Source organism: Mytilus californianus, unplaced genomic scaffold, assembly GCF_021869535.1.
Source record: "Mytilus californianus isolate M0D057914Y unplaced genomic scaffold, xbMytCali1.0.p SCAF_7, whole genome shotgun sequence".
Classification (NCBI taxonomy): domain Eukaryota; kingdom Metazoa; phylum Mollusca; class Bivalvia; order Mytilida; family Mytilidae; genus Mytilus; species Mytilus californianus.
The window spans coordinates 99,286,246-99,305,966 of NW_026262723.1; the positions used below are offsets into that span (position 1 = coordinate 99,286,246).

Sequence of the window (19,721 nt, forward strand, 5' to 3'; positions counted from 1 at the left end):
TGAATGTGTATACACAGTTTCATGAACATCTAATGAAGTATGAAGTAGGAACGAACACAAAGTGCATACTGTAAATTCAGAAATTATTGCGAGGTTTTTATTATTGCGAAAAATGCGACAGAGTTGTTAACGCAATAATTTAAACTCGCATTTTGAAATATTTTATATGAATTAAACAGGATTTTTCTCAAAATCGTAAAAATTAAAATCGCATTTAAGTCTAAAATGACAAAATCGCAATAATAAATGCACGCAATAATTTCTGAATTTACAGTAGTAAATAGTATTAAAAAAAAATAATGTTCAAAGGAGCATAACTGTGTCATTTGACAATGGACAAAGATACCCTACTCATAAGTACATATTTAAAGGTGCTACTTTTAGAATTACTAAATGATAATGGATCATAACCTGTAATTGAAAAAATATTACATGCATATTAAGGCAAGAATATGTTAATGTGATTTGAGTATGAACAATGCATTGTACTAAACCAACATGCAATTTCTTTTGCATGCTATTTCCCAAGGTAACAGTCCACAGGGAGACATGTCACCCTTCTCCAGCCCATTATTTTGAAACAGAGCCAACCAGTCTTTTGCTCTTACCTCTAAATGCAGCGTGCATACTAAGGAGCAGCAAATATCAAGTTTCAAGTGTTTGATTTCACCTGGCTGTGGACGGAGCAGACAAACTCCCACACTAGAGGCATCATGCTACTACTAACCACTGAGGTGGTTCACTATCATAAATCCTAATTCATGTATGTGACATTGAGCAGACAATAGTAAAAATAATACATTTGCCCTTGAAAAATCACATAAAAACAGTATATGTTGATAAGAAAATAGACAACATTGAGGGATAGGTTTTATTTTCTTTTTTATTTCCATCTCTTATAATCCATCAGCACATACTTGAAGGGCTGCGAGCAGACATTAAGAATGAAAACTTTCTGCCATTGTGGTTTTGAAATCCAATAGGTGACCATACCGCCATCAGCCACCTGACCAGTGATCATTTAATAAATTCAACAAATCTTGTACAATAGGGTTAAGAACAGCAAGAGCCTTCTTTGATGCTCTCATGCCACTAAAACATAAAAATAAACCAGTAAAGCATTATATAGTATTGTGATATTTCATCTTCAAACACTGAGAGTTGAAAAATGTAATTAACAATCTTTCAAACAATACATATTTATAAGTAATGAAACAAATGTGGGATGAATGAATCAAGATTGTGGACATTTTTGGATTAATGTTTTGTAACTCATACTTTTCTTTTATAAGAAATTCCCTAATATGGCTGAACAATACACATTGTACAAACTTATTTAATATTTAATATTTAATAGAAAGCAACTATTTACTTAACATTCTTCAATATATTTCATGACTTTTAAACCCATCAATTCCACTCATTCTGCATACAAAACACATAAATGAGACGTTTCTACTACACTAGGACAAAATATAATTCACCCTGACAGTCACACTTTTGTAGAAAACCATTAAAATATTTCATATCACAAACTATGGAAGTGTAATAAAATACTTGTCAAATCAATAACAAAACTGAACTGCATCCAAGTTAACCAATACATTTTGATTCATCGAAAACATAGTAAATGATTTCTCCTTTGGTCAGTTTTCTTATGTTTATATAAATTAATCAAAGTTTTATAATGCATTTTTAAACAATTATTTCAACTATTTGTATAAAGCTAGTTATACCTCTTGTCAAAATGTAACAATCCAGAGTTGACATACTGGCTGAGGATATCCTGGTTATAAAATAAATCAGTCATTGATTTAGAACTGTATCTTTTCTTCCAAGTCTGTAATATTTAAGATATAACAATTAGGAGTTAATTATTACCATTTCAAATATAATAAAAGATTTTTATGCTTCATAAATTCCATGTATCAATACTTGATTTGGCCTTGTATTTTTTTTTCATTCCAGCATCACTGATGAGTTTTAATTCATCTATGCCACTTTCGATAGTAGAAAAATAATCTTTGTATATTATCAAACTTGGAATCTTCTCTTATAGGAATACATCAGGAAAGATAGAAAAAAAGCGAAAATAAATTGCCTCTTCAAAGGACAAAATGCAAAAAAAATAAATTTCCAAGATATGATTTGACTATATATTTCATTTGTTTGAAATTTTCACGGTACATAATTTGATTTAGACAAATCATATCTTTAAAAAATTATGTATACAAAACCCATTCCTTTTATAATCTTATTTAGAAACTAAAAAAATTTGTTCTTTATGTCCAAATGTTTTAGTTATTTTCAAATACTGTTTTTTCCTCAAAGAAATCACTATGAAATTTTCTGTTTCTCATTTTTAAGAAGCCAAACTCCTGAACCAGTATTGGTAATGAGATTCAACATAGCCTGTAATTATATTTCACAGATCTAAGTAGAATGAGGTCTGTAAAAGTAAACTTATATTATTATCTTGAAATAACAGACTTATGGATAAAGCAGTGACTATATACTCCCCCATGAAGTTTTTAGGGAATGTAATAAAAAATTGAAAAGCCTATAAAATAGGTTATTGTGTTGTCAAAAAGGTTATAATTCTTATTGAAATACCTCATGTTTTATACCATCTTTTGTTCTTAAACCCATAACTAACAACTCTTCTAACCTGAAATAAAGAATTAATCTACTGTTATTACTATTTCATTGCTACTTGCACATAAATCATATTGGAATCTACTTAAAATTTGTTATTAAATTTGATGAATTGTATAACTGTTGATACTTTTTAAACAGAACTACTTTTAGGTGGGAAAGGCTCCAGCTTGATTTGTAATTTCTTACAAAGCGTTGGTGTCTTAATTCAATAACAGTTATTGAAACTAGAAGCTCTATTGATTCTCAAGAGAGCATGATGTTTTGACAGCTGAAAGGTTCTTACAAATAAAGTTAACTATCTGAAACTCCATTCAATAAAAGTTTGAACATTGACTGAGGTCAATTAAAAGGTCAAGAAATGGACAAAATCAACAAGTTTTCAAAATGGCACCATCTATTGAAGCTTGACCCCCCTCTCACCAAGATTTAAAAGTTAAAAATTCACAGCTATTCAAGGAGAGTCAAGTGAAGCAGAAGCATCCAGCTGAACTAAAAAGTCATTTAATCCTTACTGTTCCAACTGATTTTGTGGTTTGGCCAGTTTTGTACCATGACCTTGATTTTCTACCTCAGTCATCCATCTGTTTGGTTCTAATATCTGTACTCTAGCCTCTCTTTGATGTTTCCCTTGTGAATATGGTGTGAATCTGCCATGTGCTCCTAAAAAAGATTTAATATCATTGTAATCAGTCTGGCTTGAAAGACTTGAAGTTCAAATGCAAAATTTTCCTCCAATATACTATAATATTTGGTATGTCTTTTTTTAAATTCTGTATAACACATATAAAAACTTTAAATTCCATATTTTTAGCACTGAAATCAACTACAACAGTCGGCTCATAGATTAGATGTTACATGATTTTTGTACAGCTACCTATTTCAAATAACATTTTTTATTTCATGTTTTTTAAGATATAGTTTTTAAAATATATTTCAATTTGATTGTAATTAGCTTTAAGATTTTTTATGGTCTGCAACAATAAGTGACATATCAATAAAGAAGCAATTTATTAAGACTCTTTTGAAAGACGTGTTTAATATTTTTTGGAAATATTCCTCTGTACTATATCTAAATTTTTGTACAGTTATCGTTTTCAAATATATTTTTCTGAGATATATTATCAAAATCTCTTGAAATTTTCAGTTATTTCACATGAACAGTCACTTGGTCTCTAGTGGAGAGTTTTCTCATTGGCATTTATACAACATCTTCTTATTTTTCAATTTGTAAACAGACATTTAACGGTAAGTAGTGATTGTTAATAGTAAATATGTCATGTTACTGTGTACCTGGACCAACACCTATATAATCTTCACCTTCCCAGTATACTTTATTGTGCCTTCCTACTTTACCCTGAAATATAAAGGGTGTATTTAATAATGACAAGAAAGGTAGTGTAAAGAAATAGAAATGATTGAACCTAGTCAAGAGTTTATCAAAATCAAGTGTGGACACTCTACCACAGAAATCTCAAATAAGAAGCCAAGGAAATACACCTTATCAAAACAGGATAAACTAGAATAAATTGATTTGATTTAGTGATCACATGTACCGGTATCCCTGCCCTAAGAAAACTAAACTCTTAAACAGTAATTTCCACTGTCTAAATAAAATTTGACCGGTATATTATGGTAGATGACATTTTATTAAAATTTTAAAAGATTCTGTTAAATGGTACTTTAGTTATCATTGTGAATAAAAAAAACACTCCCCAATTCATTAGATAATTAAAGAACCTTAGTGAGCGCGCTCACATACCCCACGTCCCCACATTGTCATTGGAGAAATAAAATAAGTGTAAGAAAAAAAAAAATTGTATAAGAAATCATAATATCCTGTCAATATGCACTTCTACATAGTATGTCCTTATTATCTACAAAGTTTCATGAAATTCTGTTGTGTGGTTTCAGAGGAGTTGCGATGACAAACTGTTGCAGAAGTACATTGATGCAAATAAGTTCAAAGGGGCGTAACTCCTAGAAAAAAAATTGAATCGCAATTTCCTGTCATTATGCACAACAACATAGTATGTCTTTATTATCTAAAAAGGTTTCATGAAACTCTGTTATGTGGTTTCAGAGGAGTTGCAGTAGTACATTGAAGCAAATAAGTTCAAAGGGGCGTAACTCCTAGAAAAAAAAATGAATCGTAATTTCCTGTAGATATGCACAACTACATAGTATGTCCTTATTATCTAAAAAGGTTTCATGAAATTCTGTTGTGTGGTTTCAGAGGAGTTGAGATGACAAACTAGCTGTTGCAGTAGTACATTAAAGTAAATAAGTTCAAAGGGGCGTAACTCCTAGAAAAAAAATTAAATCGCAATTTCCTGTTGATATGCACAACTACATAGTATGTCCTTATTATCTAAAAAGGTTTCGTGAAATTCTGTTGGGTGGTTTGAGAGGAGTTGCGATGACAAGAAACAGGACTGACGGACGGACTGACGGACTGACAGACGGACTGACGGGTCAAAAACATTATACCCTCCGCAACCCATTGCATTGGGTATAATTAAGGGCATAACTCTAGAACAGTAAATGTCAAAAACAAACTTGACCTGTATTTCATGGTTCATAATACTGTGTTAAAATCCAAATACATTTTGTCAAACAATACTTTATTAATTATTATCTCTTCCCTAATGACAACTTGTAGAATCTTAACTTACATTTTTGGCAAAATTAGAAACTTCATATTGGTCAAATCCTCTACTTTCAAGAACCTATTAAATAGAAGCAGAATTTTATGAAATAAACACAATTTATATGCATATATGTCTACAAACAATTATAATATATAAACACCTGGTAATAAATTGTTCAAATAAGGCCTTTGAAAATAGTGGAATTAAATACTTTTGGAGTGTTAAAAATTCGTTGGAAGTACTTGATAAATTGCATGCTGATATTGGTGATTTCGAATCTGTTCAAAGTTTTGATTTTTCTACTCTATATACCACTTTGCCTCATAATCTTATTAAGAAAAAATTCACACACCTAATTAAATGGGCATTTAAAAAGTCAGAATGCGAATATATATGTTCTAACTCTTTTAGGTAATTTTTTAGTTACGACAGACAAAAGAACTATGTCAGTTGGACCTGCTTTGATACGATTACTGCCCTTGAATTTTTACTAGATAACATTTTTGTTCGCTATGGAGATTCCGTATATCATCAAGTTATCAAAATTCTAATGGGGACTAACTGTGCACCACTTATTGCGGACCTGTTTCTGTATTGTTATGATTTACAATTTATGACTAAAATCAGCAAAGACCCATCGAAACAACATCTGATACAAAAATTTAATAACACTTTTAGATATCTGGATATTGGCTCTCAATAATGACGACTTCAGTGTGTACACTAAAGAGATGTATCCTGCTGAACTGACTTTAAATAAAGCTAATACTAACAATGAACACTGCCCTTTCCTGGATCTTGATATCTATATCTTTAACAGGAAGCTTAATATCAAAAGGTGAAGGTCCGGTAAGGGCTAGTTTTGGCCTAAAATTCAAAGTACATCTGATGAAAGAGTTTTTACATTTTTTAAACACTTAAGTGTCTAATTCAGTTGATTCAATTAGTTAATGTAAAATATTTGAACTGATTGGTCATGAAAGAAGCAAAAATTCAAGCTTGAGTATGAAAAATCTATCAAATATGCCAAAATACGTCACTTTCCAGATAGTTTTTGTCTAAAATGGAAGTGGCCGCATTCGTGTTCAGTCTCAACCTTTTTATATGTTATGTATTATCATCAAATACAACATATATTTAAATATTAAGACTGAACACAATTGTGGCCACTTCCATTTTTGACAAAAACCATCTTAAAATTAGCACAAATGCTAAAATTGTAAAGATTTCAGTAATACTGCATGAATTTATGATGCTAGTACCTGATGCATGTGCATTGTATTGTCAAAAACAGCCTATATTCATGGAACAGAAGTATTCTTCTTTCAAATGAATAGCTAAAAGTTTACATTTCAACAAATTTGTAAAAATGCTATATTTTGGGGCCAAAAAGGGGTCATACCGGACCTACTCCTTTATGATAAAAGAGATGATTTTTCATTTCCTATTGTTAATTATCCATTTTTAGATGGTGATAAATCAACATACAGACATCTTATAGGTTCAGGTATTTCACATCCAATCTTTTATGGTAATAATCTATACAATGCACAAAAATGTTGACATTCACCTCAAAAGCTAACCAAACCTTTAAACAGACTTATTCAGAAGGGATATAGTTACGATACTGTTGTCAGGTGATTAAAGATGGCATATTTTGGTATTAATATTGATTCACTCATAGGGTCTTTGCATCGGAAATAAACACATTTATTCTAAAACCAGTTGTTGGCTTGATACGGGTTATGCTCTTCTCGCATATTTTATGATGGTATGATACTAAACCCCTATAAACGGGAGGGATTGCGCTTGATTTTCATATGATGAAGACATAATCTTTCAATCAGTTTAACTGAGGTCTGGAGCTGGCATGTCAGTAACTGCTAGTAGTCCTTTGTTAATTTATGTATCATTGTCATTTTGCTTAGCTTCTTTTGTTACCTATTCTGACATCGGACTCGGACTTCTTTTAAACTGAGTTTTCCTGTGCATATTGCTGTGTGTTTGATTATTCTACATTGGCTAGAGGTATAGGGGGAGGATTGACATCTCACAAAACATGTTTAACCCCGCCGCATTTTTGCGCCTGTCCCAAGTCAAGAGCCTCTGGCCTTTGTTAGTCTTGTATGTTTTGTAATTTTAGTTCATTTATATGTTTTGGAGTTTAGTGTGACGTCCATTTCCTTGAACTAGTACACATTATTGTTTAGGGGCCAGTTGAAGCCCGCCTCAGGGTGCGGGATTTTCTCGCTGTGTTGAAGACCGATTGGTGGCCTTCGACTGTTTTCTGCTCTTTGGTCGGGTTGTTGTCTCTTTGACACATTCCCCATTTCCATTTTCAATTTTATCATAAGCATTATCAGAAAATCTTTAAGAGTGTACATATTGTTTTTGACCTGTCTGTCAAACCATCGGTAAATCTGTTATGACTGTGTTGCCTCCTTGATAGCATCTTTACTTTTTATCTGGTCCTTTTAATTTTGAATGAATTTCTCTCATCAATATCTTGATTGAGTTTCATTATCACAAAATTAGAAATGTTGAACTATTTTACAATTATCACATATTTATTTGTGTCGCCTGAAAGGCATATTCATTTTTACAATGTATATTTTATCATACCTCAACAGCAGTCTCATACAGGTCTGCCATTACTTCATCATCAGGCAGGATCTGTAATTACAAAGAAAAACCCAAAATCTTAACTTCTGTACATAATGTACATAAATACTGGTAATTATGTATACTAAACTCTTAACAATTTTCTATTATTATATCAGTTTTTCATGGTATTTGTAGAAATTGATAATCATGTGCATGAAGGAGATGGGAGGTTTATGTAGAAATTGATAATCATGTGCATGAAGGAGATGGGAGGTTTATGTAGAAATTGATAATCATGTGCATGAAGGAGATGGGAGGTTTAAGTAGAAATTGATAATCATGTGTATGAAGGAGATGGGAGTTTTATGTAGAATTTGATAATCATGTGTATGAAGGTATGAAGGAGATGGGAGGTTTATGTAGAAATTGATAATCATGTGTATGAAGGAGATGGGAGGTTTATGTAGAAATTGATAATCATGTGTATGAAGGAGATGGTAGGTTTATGTAGAAATTGATAATCATTTGCATGAAGGAGATGGGAGGTTTATGTAGAAATTGATAATCATTTGCATGAAGGAGATAGGTTTAAGTAGAAATTGATAATCATGTGTATGAAGGAGATGGGAGATTTATGTAGAAATTGATAATCTATTGCATGAAGGAGATGGGAGGTTTATGTAGAAATTGATAATCATGTGTAGGAAGGAGATGGGAGGTTTATGTAGAAATTGATAATCATGTGTATGAAGGAGATGGGATGTTTATGTCAATGTAACAACTAAATAATACCAAAAAAATGTAAAGGTTAATATGCTGTCCTAAAAAATAGACAAATGTTTATATAATGTATCAAATTCTAAATTCCCCCCCCCCCCCCAGTCTATACTCTAGCTCTAGACCATCCAACTTCTGACAACAACAACTGCTTTTTCTTTTCATTAATTTGTGCATTACAAAAGGATAATTGTATGAATGTGCTATCTTCTGTCAAGCTTTAAACATTGGCAGCAATCTATTACTGGTAGTTACCTTCAGATAAATTCTTTTGATGAATTTTGTAAGTCTTACAAACAACAAGGTTTTAACTTCTTAAGTACTGTAAATTCAGAAGTTATTGTGTGCATTTATTTTTGTGAGTTTTGAAGAATGGACAACAATGTGAAAAATAATTATTGCAATTTCAGGAAAATCTGCATACAGATATATGTATTAGATATCAGAATGCAAGTTTTATTATTGTGATAATCACCAAGTCGCACTATTTGCCTTAAAAAAAATCATTGGAATAATTTCTAAAATTACAGTAAATGTTGGCTTTAGATATTTCTGATTTATATTGCTCACCAAGTATTTACACCTGAAACCTTTCTAAAATCATGGTTCTGAGTGTACAGTATAAGATAATACATAAATTATTTTCCAGATGGGCATAGACTATAATTTGAAACAAGTTTGTGTTTTAAAGATAGAAAATGTCCTACTATCTTCCCTTCCTAATATATTGTTCAAGGATTTAATAGCATCTGAATTTGGTCTTTCTGTAAATTTAAATTAACTATAAAGAACTTACCACAATTTTATTCTGGACCCATTTAAACAATGGAGTACCCCTTTCAACTGTTAGTTGGTACAGTGATATATGGTCATCACACAATGACAATAACTGAAATATATAACTAAGTATTAATAACAAAGTTTTAACTCACAAATACAAATACTAAAGGAGAAATGATTGAAGGATATATACACCTGCTTATAGATACCCGATTCCTCTCAAGGCATTTATTTTTTAAATATTTCATGCCTGACTTGAAGGTATTAACAAAACATGACATTGACAGCATATTGTGTTTCTAATTTTTGCATAAATGGTGGGAGAGTGAGATAAATGTGTGCATCCTTGCTATTTATAGACCTAACACCAACACAGTGATGCTAAATACCTATCAGGATACTTTAAACTCTGCTGAGTATAAGTCACTACCTTTAAGACAGCTGTCTATGTTTATTATTATTGCAAAAAGGGTAACTTTACTCATGTATACAAAACTACTCAATATATAATTTGAACAAGATTACTAAGCCATAGTAATATGTCCCCTATCACTGTGTACTTTTGAAAACAGTCATGTTGTTATACACAAAGGATAGTCAAAGTCCAATAACTCCTGTCAGCAGAAAATGTCAAATCAAAATGACAGTATTGAATTGACCTAATAATTGAATTACAATTGATAACAATTAATGCTACTGAATATGAAAGCTTTCTATCTAATGGTATCAAATGAGTTGCGCTGACAAGGTGTCTTTATACGCAATTAGGTCAAAAAATGGTTAAAAGTATTAAAATATTAACTTTCCTCTGATTACCTAAGCAGACCATACATCTCTGTTTTGTTTTGTTCAGACAATAATCTTTAATATTATTAATTCGTATTTTTTAACTAATTTGATTCTTTTCGAGATAGTCACATGTTAAACTGTATTTTCGAAGGTAGAGAGAAAACGGCGGATAGCAAAAAGCATATTGTACAGCAAAAAGCATATTGCACAGTTATTTTTAGTATATCTAAAAACCGATATACTTGGTGACGTCATGTAATGAATTTCATGATATTCAATGGTTAAAAGTTTTATAAAAAAATATCTATGATCGATTATTTGAAGAAAAAAAATCTTCATATACATAAGATGTAAAAAAAAAAAAGTAAATGAAATAACAATAACAACTTATGTGTTTTTATTGTCTAGGAGACAATATGATATCTATAAAATTCCAACAAAATCATTAAAAATCAAATCAGGATTTTGATACAAATATGGTCGGAAATTAATAATATAACAATTATAGCCTATTGATGAGGTCAATACAGGATATATCGACCCAAAGAAGTATATCGACCTCGGACTTCGTCCTCAGTCAATATACTTCTTTCAGGTCAATATATCCTTGTATCGACCTCATACAAAGGCTATAATAGTATATTACATTGTTTTATAGTAATATGATATGAAAAAAAAAACGGGACAATGTAGAGAGTTATGTATAAATATTTACATATAGCTTACCTGTTGTAATTCTTTGTTCCATTTCTCTACTGTTTGGTTAGGTCTACCAAATATGATATCTATGGAAACATCACCTGGATACAAATCCTTAGCATCAGATATACACCTTATTATATATAATTTATGTGTTAATATTTTCTCATTGCTATATCAGAACATAAATATAGGCAAAAATATTTCAAAAGTTGACCATATTTCATAATTTTTCTTGCAAAAGACCAGGAAATTGTATTTGCATACTTTTATTGTAATACCAAATGTCAATGCCAAAAATTAACGCTAAAAAACTAATAACTGAAATTTCCAATTATTTGTCAAAAATTTAAATATACATGTACCAAAAAGTAGTAAAATTATCACAGTACAAAATTGTATGAAGTATAAAAATGTCATTTATACTGTATAAACATCAAACATAGTCATGATGTGATTACAAAATACAGTTGAAGATAAGACTACAAATATTCTTCTTACCTTTTTATAGTAGCAACCTATAACTTGATCATTCTCATCACCCAAAATTTTTTACTTTGTAAAATTTACCTTATTGCATCTTCAACAGAATGCTGTCTGCCTAGAAATTCTAAATCTTCATTGTAAAGGCTCTATAAAAATAAAGAAAAACAAATGTTCTTAAATTAAAGAGACGATAAGCAGCTGTCAAAACGACAGCAAACTAATTTTCATTAAATTGATTCGTGTTATCATTGAAGAAATCAAGGACCATAACTCCTAAAAGACAAAATTGAAAATCATACTTGACTCATTTTTGTAATGGAACTACAACAACATAAAATATTTTTAAGAATGGGGCTCCAGAAGGGCCCTTAGGTCACATGGTCACATTTAAAAATTGCCTCAGGTCACAAGTCACTGTACAGCAAGTTAAAACAGACATCCCCATCCCATTTGTTCACACGTTCCTGAAAATTCATAATTCATAGGTCCTTTTAAATGAGGCGTCATGTCGTAAGGTCTTCTGCCAAACATGTCAGATTTTATGATGTTAGAGGCACAGGATTGGTTGAACAATTCTCGGGTTATTGCCCAAATTAATAAACAGATTTTTCATGTCTTAAAATCCAAAGACAAATACAAATACATTACCTGAACACCAATTGATAATCTGTTAACCCCAGCATCTTTAAATTCCCTAAAACATCAATATGTAGAAATCAGACAAGAGAATTCTGCTCAAACCGGTGCTAGGGGCCGTCTTAAACTTACAGTGAGGCGAGAGTGTTTTTTGCTCCGTGTTGGAGGCCTCAGTGTGAATTTAAGATGAGAAACAGCAAAAATACTGCTGTTCCTTTGCTTTTTGTGTGTTTTTTGCTGATAATGTTCTGACTTTTGTGTCATGGATGGATACCCCAATATATCCTTTGTTTTTCTATTAAGTTAATGGAAAATTACAGTAATTATTTCAGTTAAGTGATATCACAGACAATTTCATCTTCAAAAAAAGATTCAAATTTCAGATTTTTATGGGTCTAGGGTTGCTGTCTCATTGATATATCCTTTTTTCATATTCATATTCCTACAAATTATCAGTGTTTAACAAGAACCTCTTGGATATGTCCGTTATAAACTATCTAAAAATATTTACACGTGCTTTTTTTAATGAGAAAAAAATATATATTTCATACAAGTCTATTTCATTACATATATAAAAACAAGTGATTGTTACCACTACATATATATTTTACTTTAATTTGGCTCTCTCTGTAGTTGTGGGATTAGCTTCTAAGGTAATCTCTGCATTTTCAGGCAGAGTAACACTACTCTGAACAGCCTGTATCACAGATGCAATCATTCCAGTTTCTGCCAGACTTGGAGTACCTGAATAATAAAATGTAGAATCTAGTCTGACAGATGACTTTTATAATCATTTTCTTAATACATGTGATGGACATGAAGCATGAAATGAAGCATGAAATCAACTGAAATTGTAAATGATTGCCAAAAGGATTTTTAAGGCTGGCGTATTGGTAAAAATATTTTCAAAAGGAAAAGCACTGAAATTGTGTATATATGATAGAGAACGAAGTCCTCACTTCAGTAGAAAAATCAATATAAAAAATCTATACAAGTGAATCCAAATTGTAAAATTCAGTTTTTCTGTCTTTCACACATGCCTAGTATAAACCCTAATGGAAGTTGCCATGTTGGTTGAATCCATGTCATCTTGTACCTTTCAATAATATATTACTAAACCAAAATTTACATATTTTCACACTTTTTTTATGATTCAGAAATATTGATTGATTGATTGTTGGTTGCTTAACGTCCAGTGGCAAATACTTCATGCATAATCAGGACGAGAACAAATTAACAATAAATACAATAGGTAGGTTCTGTAATAGGGGCGTCCGGGATTAAGGTCGGAGAAATTTAGACTGCCACGGGAAATGAAGGTATATTGGATAGGGACAGAAATTTAGCCTTGCAACAGGTCACCTACGGACCCCTCAAAGAGTTGTTGCAAGGGTTCTTAACGTGCAAAGAGCGTGGCACTCTCGTTACACGAGGCATGGGATTTAACGTCCCCATTCTGACCGGACATGGCTGCAAATTTGTACATCCCGCACAGCCAAACAGACGCCCCACTTTAGCAAGGGTTTTACTGCCAGTCGGAGGAAGACCAATGGTGACCATACTTCTATTCCCCAGTCACCCTTGGGGGTCAGAAATATTGAGCACCTGCAAGTACCACAAAAAGTTTACATTAAAAGTGTTGTTAATATAGTTCAATATTGTTTTAAATTATTTAGTTTGTACCTGCATGTGCTCTATATTTGAAGGTTCAAAAGCAATCTGAAAATTAACAAAAATCTATGTATTTTTCACAAAAACATGTAGAAGCGCCTTTTCTTTGATGTCACAACAGCATTTATTGTGATGTCAAACATCAGACATTCAAATTTCAGTTAAAATTATACCCTTATCACACAAAATATCACCATCAAAATAATAGATCTTGTCCTCTTTCACAAGTTACACTTGCCATACATTACAAAATTTTAATCCTGGTATCTGTGATGAGTATATTAGAGAAAAACAGATTTTTTTTATATCTTAATGACATCATACAAATTGTAAATGTTATTCAAAGTTCTTACCACCTCCAAAATAGACAGATTTTATTTCAGTTATTCCGCTTATTTTGATCAAAGTCTCTACTTCCTTCATCATACAGTTTGTCATTCTAGTATTATCTACATGATTTCTGTAAAATTAACATTTAATATGGTTATCATTAGTATGGATAACAAGGGAATTTTTAAATGGCCTTACTGAGTTTGTATTAAAGCAAAAATCAAAGCCTAAAAGAATATTTTAAATCAGCTTTAGTTCATTGCGTTTTGAGTAAAATAATTTAAATTTTTTGGTCTATTGGAAATAGCTAAGTTAAAATCAATGGTACAATAAAGCTTACAATTACAATTACATGTACAACATACCTGATATATTTATTGAAGTTACAGTATGAACACATCTTAGCACAATATGGCCACTGAAAATAAAGCAAAAATATGTATTTTTTTTCATTTGGTGCAATTGTATACCATACTAAAACTGAGAAAAAAAGTAATTAAATATGAATGCCAACTGTAACGTGCAGGATATTTGGTTTTATATGTGATAAAGTTCTTATGCAATACTGAAAAAACAAGAAAGTCAAAGATTATTTAAAAACTATGTTAAAAAAGTTCTATCAGTAAATAGAAATTCTAGACAAAACTTTTGTCATTGATGGACTGCCAAACGAACAAAACAAAAACAATATGTTTCCTTACATATGTAAACACATTTATAATCTAACATCAACAAGAGAACAAAATAAGGTACATGCAGTCTGAACATATGAAAGGTGAAAGTGAAATTTCAATCCTGTTATTTTATAGGGCTTGTGTTGCTCAGTCTTTGGTTTTCTGAGTGGTGTTTTGTTATTGTTGTTTGTTCTATCATCTTTTTAATTTTTGGCCCTGGTGTTTTGTTTTTATTGGTTTTGGATTGCCAATTTTTTTTTCTCTTTTTTTCCTGTCTCTGATAAGGCTTTCCCATTCAGATCGTCCCTGAGGGTATCTGAGATTTCCCTCCCTTGCTCTCTTGTAAAGTGTTGGTTCTTTTTCTCCTTTTTTCAACTAAATTGATTATCTATCACGACAGGTAAACTTTCAATCAACAAATAAAGAGGGGAAGCTTTACACAATAATAAAAAAACTGACTTTATAATACGTAAATACATACATGAACATAAAGTGTTGCTTTGTTTTGAACACTACATGCAGTTTCTGCCAGTGACTGAATCTGTCTTCTAGTTGTCTGTTGAAGCACTGATGCAATTAATCCATGCAGTTTATACAAATGGTTAATATGTTTCATTATTTTCTGAAAGAAAGAAAAAGTTAATACATCAAATTAATCTAATTCTCTAATGCTGTGTCTATTTATGAGGGTAGGAATGCCCTTTACCGTCAGGCGTCAAATGATCATTTTCGGCTACCGTTAAGTGTCAAATTGTTAAAATTTTATCGTGATTCCTCAAAATATCCTTATTGTGATACGTCAGAGGTCTCAAATAAATATCCGTTAACATTGTTTTTAGAAAGAATTGAACGTGATTCGTCAAAATCAGTCAATTTTTTTATCATCATAAAGAAAATGTACATTTTTACGCCAAGTACTAAAAATTACCGTTAACGTCATTTGGCAACATTTTTTTACCATTCTTCATCATGAAGGCACCCCCATTTCGACCCTCATTTATACTTTGATGACCATTTTAGTATTCTTAACAATGTGTGATTTGTAGATTGGTTGTTTTGAGTTTTATAAAAATGAAAATTAATCATGACTGCAAATGTTGTCTGATTTTGCTGATTTAATGGAGGGGTTAAATAAGTGACCATGCCTGTATGATGTAAAAAAAAAAAGGAACACATTTTTTCTCTAGATCATGGATAGAATGACCATGTTTGTAAAAAAATTGAGCAAAATACTATAGAACAGATTTTATTACTGCCTCACAATCACATCCAAAACGGTAATCTTTCACTCTGGATTGTTACATTTACAAATGTTTCAAATAGTCTTCAAGCATTACATTTAAAAATCTAACAAATTTTATTAGAGAAAAATTGAATCCCTCCAGGTGAGATAGTAGAATCTACACATCTAATAGTGACCTCTCTTTTCAATTTTTCTTTCCAATTTGTTCTAAATAATTCCATCCTTACAATCTATTTTATTCAAATGTAAAACTGTTGTAAATGAAGATATGTTTGTAATGTTTATTTTTGTTCAAAATGCAATTTAATTAGTAAGAAAAGTTTTAATGAAGACTGGCTGCAGGATTGAAACTCTTCCAATGCTTATTTGTCTGTGGAAAATCAATGATATACCTATTTGCCCTTGTCCAGTTGGGATGGTTAGAATTCACATTGGGATTTACAAAATATTCTGGCCTCATGAAGCCAAATATAAGTAGAACTGTGTGTGAACTCACAAAAGGATGCCATTGCCTCACCAAAAAAGGAAATTAACTATAGGGAATAAATAATTGTCTCTTTAGTTGTAATTTTTTCTATAGAGCAGTGTTCAAGCTTGAATCTTTGGGCAGAAGGGCGCTAGTTGACTAAAAAGGGCACTTTTAAAAGCGCAATCATTCAAATTTTTTACTGCACTGACTATTGTACAGTGTATTAAAATGACCTTGTGTATACCCAAACTACAGAAAACACACCTATCAAATTAGCAATATAAGGCAATTATGAAAATTTTGACCTTATTGTGCTATTAGCGCAATCACTAAAAACATAAATCCTTATTGCAAGTCTCAACTGTAGGACAAGCATGTTAAAAGGTATTTTGTTCTTGATATTGGTTCTAATTGAAAAAAAATGTAGTTCTACATGTTTATGATGTCATAGTGACATCACAGATGACTTTTCTGCACTTTAGTGTGCATATTATATTAATATGTTTTCGACAAGAATTTAATTAGTAAGACTATACAAGCACAAAATGTACTTGTGTGTAATAATTATGAAGCAAAAAAGCAACTGTCAATAACATACATGTATACAATACATGTATGTGTCATGCATGTATGTACAAGTTATTTCAATGTAAATAATATTATTTGTTAACAGTTCAATTTTGCATGGATACATTCATCATTTAAGTTTGGCTGTTCATTTTATAGACTGTTACAATGTACATGTATCTGACTGTACCTAAACATTGAAAATTCTGATGGTTTTGTTCCATTTCATGCACATGTATTATTAGATTATAATATAAAACTTACATGTTTTGCTTTAGGGAGTGATAATGTGATATTTTGAGCATAGTTTTTCGTCAAAATATAACACTCAAAAATATTTATGTCTAAAACATTTTTAACAAGATATGTGATTTATTTTATGTCCAATTAAATATTAAAAGGAAATCAAAGTTGTTCAATTGTAAATGTACTGTACATAAACATAAGGAAATGAAACACATGTGGATCTTTTCATATTGCATAAAATATCTTGTACTTGTTCAATCGTCTTTCAACAACTTCTTGACAGAAGGCTGAACCAAATCATCAACAGAGGTGATGAAACTGTCAAAGGCTAAATTTGTACCTGTATGTCATTGCCAGTTAATTAGTGTGTTTAAACAATCACGATTTATCAAATAAATAGAATTAAGACAGATCTTTACTGAGTTTGGCCACAAACTGTGATTCATTACAATACAGGAAAAAATCTGTGATTAAAGGGGTGCATTTGGTGCCTATAGGAATACATACAACCTATAGATAAACTATATTGCTGAAACCTACATAGAAGCTATCAAGGAGATAATTTACAGCTTTTATCATGTCATCACAGTTCAAGTAAGTATATTTTGTATATCTAGCATATGTATCTTTTAAAATTATGCAAAAGATTCAGTCAATCAAGGATTTGTATAGTGAGATCGCAATATGCAAATCCTTGAGTCAATAGACCATGACTTGGGTTGGTATCGGGTCTGTTTGCGCCCAATACACGTTCGCACCCTACACGTTCGCACCCTAGGTCCGTTCGCACCCTACACGTTCGCACCCTTTTTTTTATTCAAAAACCTGATAAATTTTTAGATGTTTTGTAGATGTTTATATCAAAATAATTTTTATTTTCATAAATAGAAATTCGGGAATTTCTAAATGAAATATTGTTTTAAATTGATTTGATGATTAATTATTAAATGTTAATTATGTATGATTACTGCTAATTGGTATTTATACACAGCCTAATATGGTGTTATTGTTGAGTGTTTAAAAATCATGATTGTTGTCATGGTTGTTTTAACTTGCTTTAAATGTAAATACTGTATGTATTTAGCTTGGTATGAGTAAAACTTTGAAGATTTTAAATAAAAAACATGAAAGATAATTATCACATTGTAGTGATAACAGCTTGGCTCCTTTGATCTCATGTGTGTCAGAATCTCACGATATTCATAAACAATGAAAAAAAATATTTATAGCAATACACTATCCAAAACATGATTACGAATTATTCAACACATAAAAAAAAACGTTGTCAGAATCCCATTTCTTTTGAAACAATAAAAAAGAAATATTTATAGCAATACACTAACCAAAACATGATTAAGATTTTATCAACACCTAAAAAAACGTTGTCAGAATCTCACTTTATTTAGAAACAATGAAAAAAAATAATTTATATTTATAGGTAAGTGTATTGCTCTATATATATCTATATATATAGAGAGAGCAATACACTTACCTAAACATGATTAAAAATTATTCAACACATAAATAAATTACTGGTTGTCAGAATCTCACTTTATTTAAAAACAATGAAAAAAAAAAGTTTATATAACAATACATTTACCATGACACAAAAAAAAAGCTTGCCAGAATCTCACTTTATTTAGAAACAATGAAAAAATATATATTTATAGCAATACACTTACCAAAACTCGCTTACAAATTATTAAACACAAAACCAATAAAAATTGGGCGCGAACGTGTAGGGTGCGAACGGACTTTGGGTGTGAATGTGTAGGGTGCGAAAGTGAAAGGGGGGTGAACGTGCATGGGGGTGAACATGATTGGGTGCGAACGGACCCGGATTCACTTGGGTTGGGCCCAAGTCTCCTGGAAATGAAATGTGCCAACTGCATATAAAATATCAATGCCTAACTCTTTAGTGATTCCCCCTTATAATGACCTTATCACAATTTTTCATATCTCAAACGAATTATAAAAATTCCATTTGGGCGATTTATGAATTATCCCAACACATTCCAAAGACCTCTACGTACAACATATCTCAAATCATAAAATATCAATTTAATGTAAACATTCTTATGAATTCCCTATTCCTTCATGTCTCATTTAGAATTAATAGAGCGTTGTCAAGCAACAAAACAAGCCCTGAAACTGAAAAACATGAAATTACTGATTTCCTCTCTCACTGCGGGGACTACAGAGAAGGGAGAGATACGTGTCTAATGCCGGCAAAATATATGAAAATGACAGTGCTACAAAAAAAATCCCCAAGATGAGGAACACCAACGAAATAGATCTTCCTCTACATTATACATGTTGTGACTTTTAATCAGTGATATAAGCTTAACCACTACCGATTTTACAATAGATACAATTAATTAGATTTGTATATAGAGTTTTGCTATTTTGCCGGTGTTATTTCAGATTTTTTTCAGTGCAGACCA

General features: G+C 31.1%; 1 protein-coding gene across 1 annotated transcript; it reads right to left on the minus strand.

Moving 5' to 3' along the window:
- Positions 1 to 857: 857 nt before the first annotated feature.
- On the minus strand, positions 858 to 19,484 carry LOC127708111 (radical S-adenosyl methionine domain-containing protein 1, mitochondrial-like). Its single transcript, XM_052212960.1, has 16 exons — positions 19,448 to 19,484; positions 15,234 to 15,374; positions 14,444 to 14,496; positions 14,102 to 14,208; positions 12,689 to 12,821; positions 12,090 to 12,135; positions 11,526 to 11,587; positions 10,983 to 11,088; positions 9,484 to 9,576; positions 7,929 to 7,979; positions 5,331 to 5,384; positions 3,949 to 4,012; positions 3,171 to 3,318; positions 2,614 to 2,668; positions 1,737 to 1,840; positions 858 to 1,092 (listed from the first exon to the last, which is right to left on the minus strand). Exons 2-16 carry the CDS (start codon positions 15,366 to 15,368, stop codon positions 999 to 1,001), a joined length of 1,305 nt encoding a protein of 434 aa, XP_052068920.1. The 5' UTR covers positions 15,369 to 15,374; positions 19,448 to 19,484; the 3' UTR covers positions 858 to 998.
- Between the last annotated feature and the right edge of the window lie 237 nt (positions 19,485 to 19,721).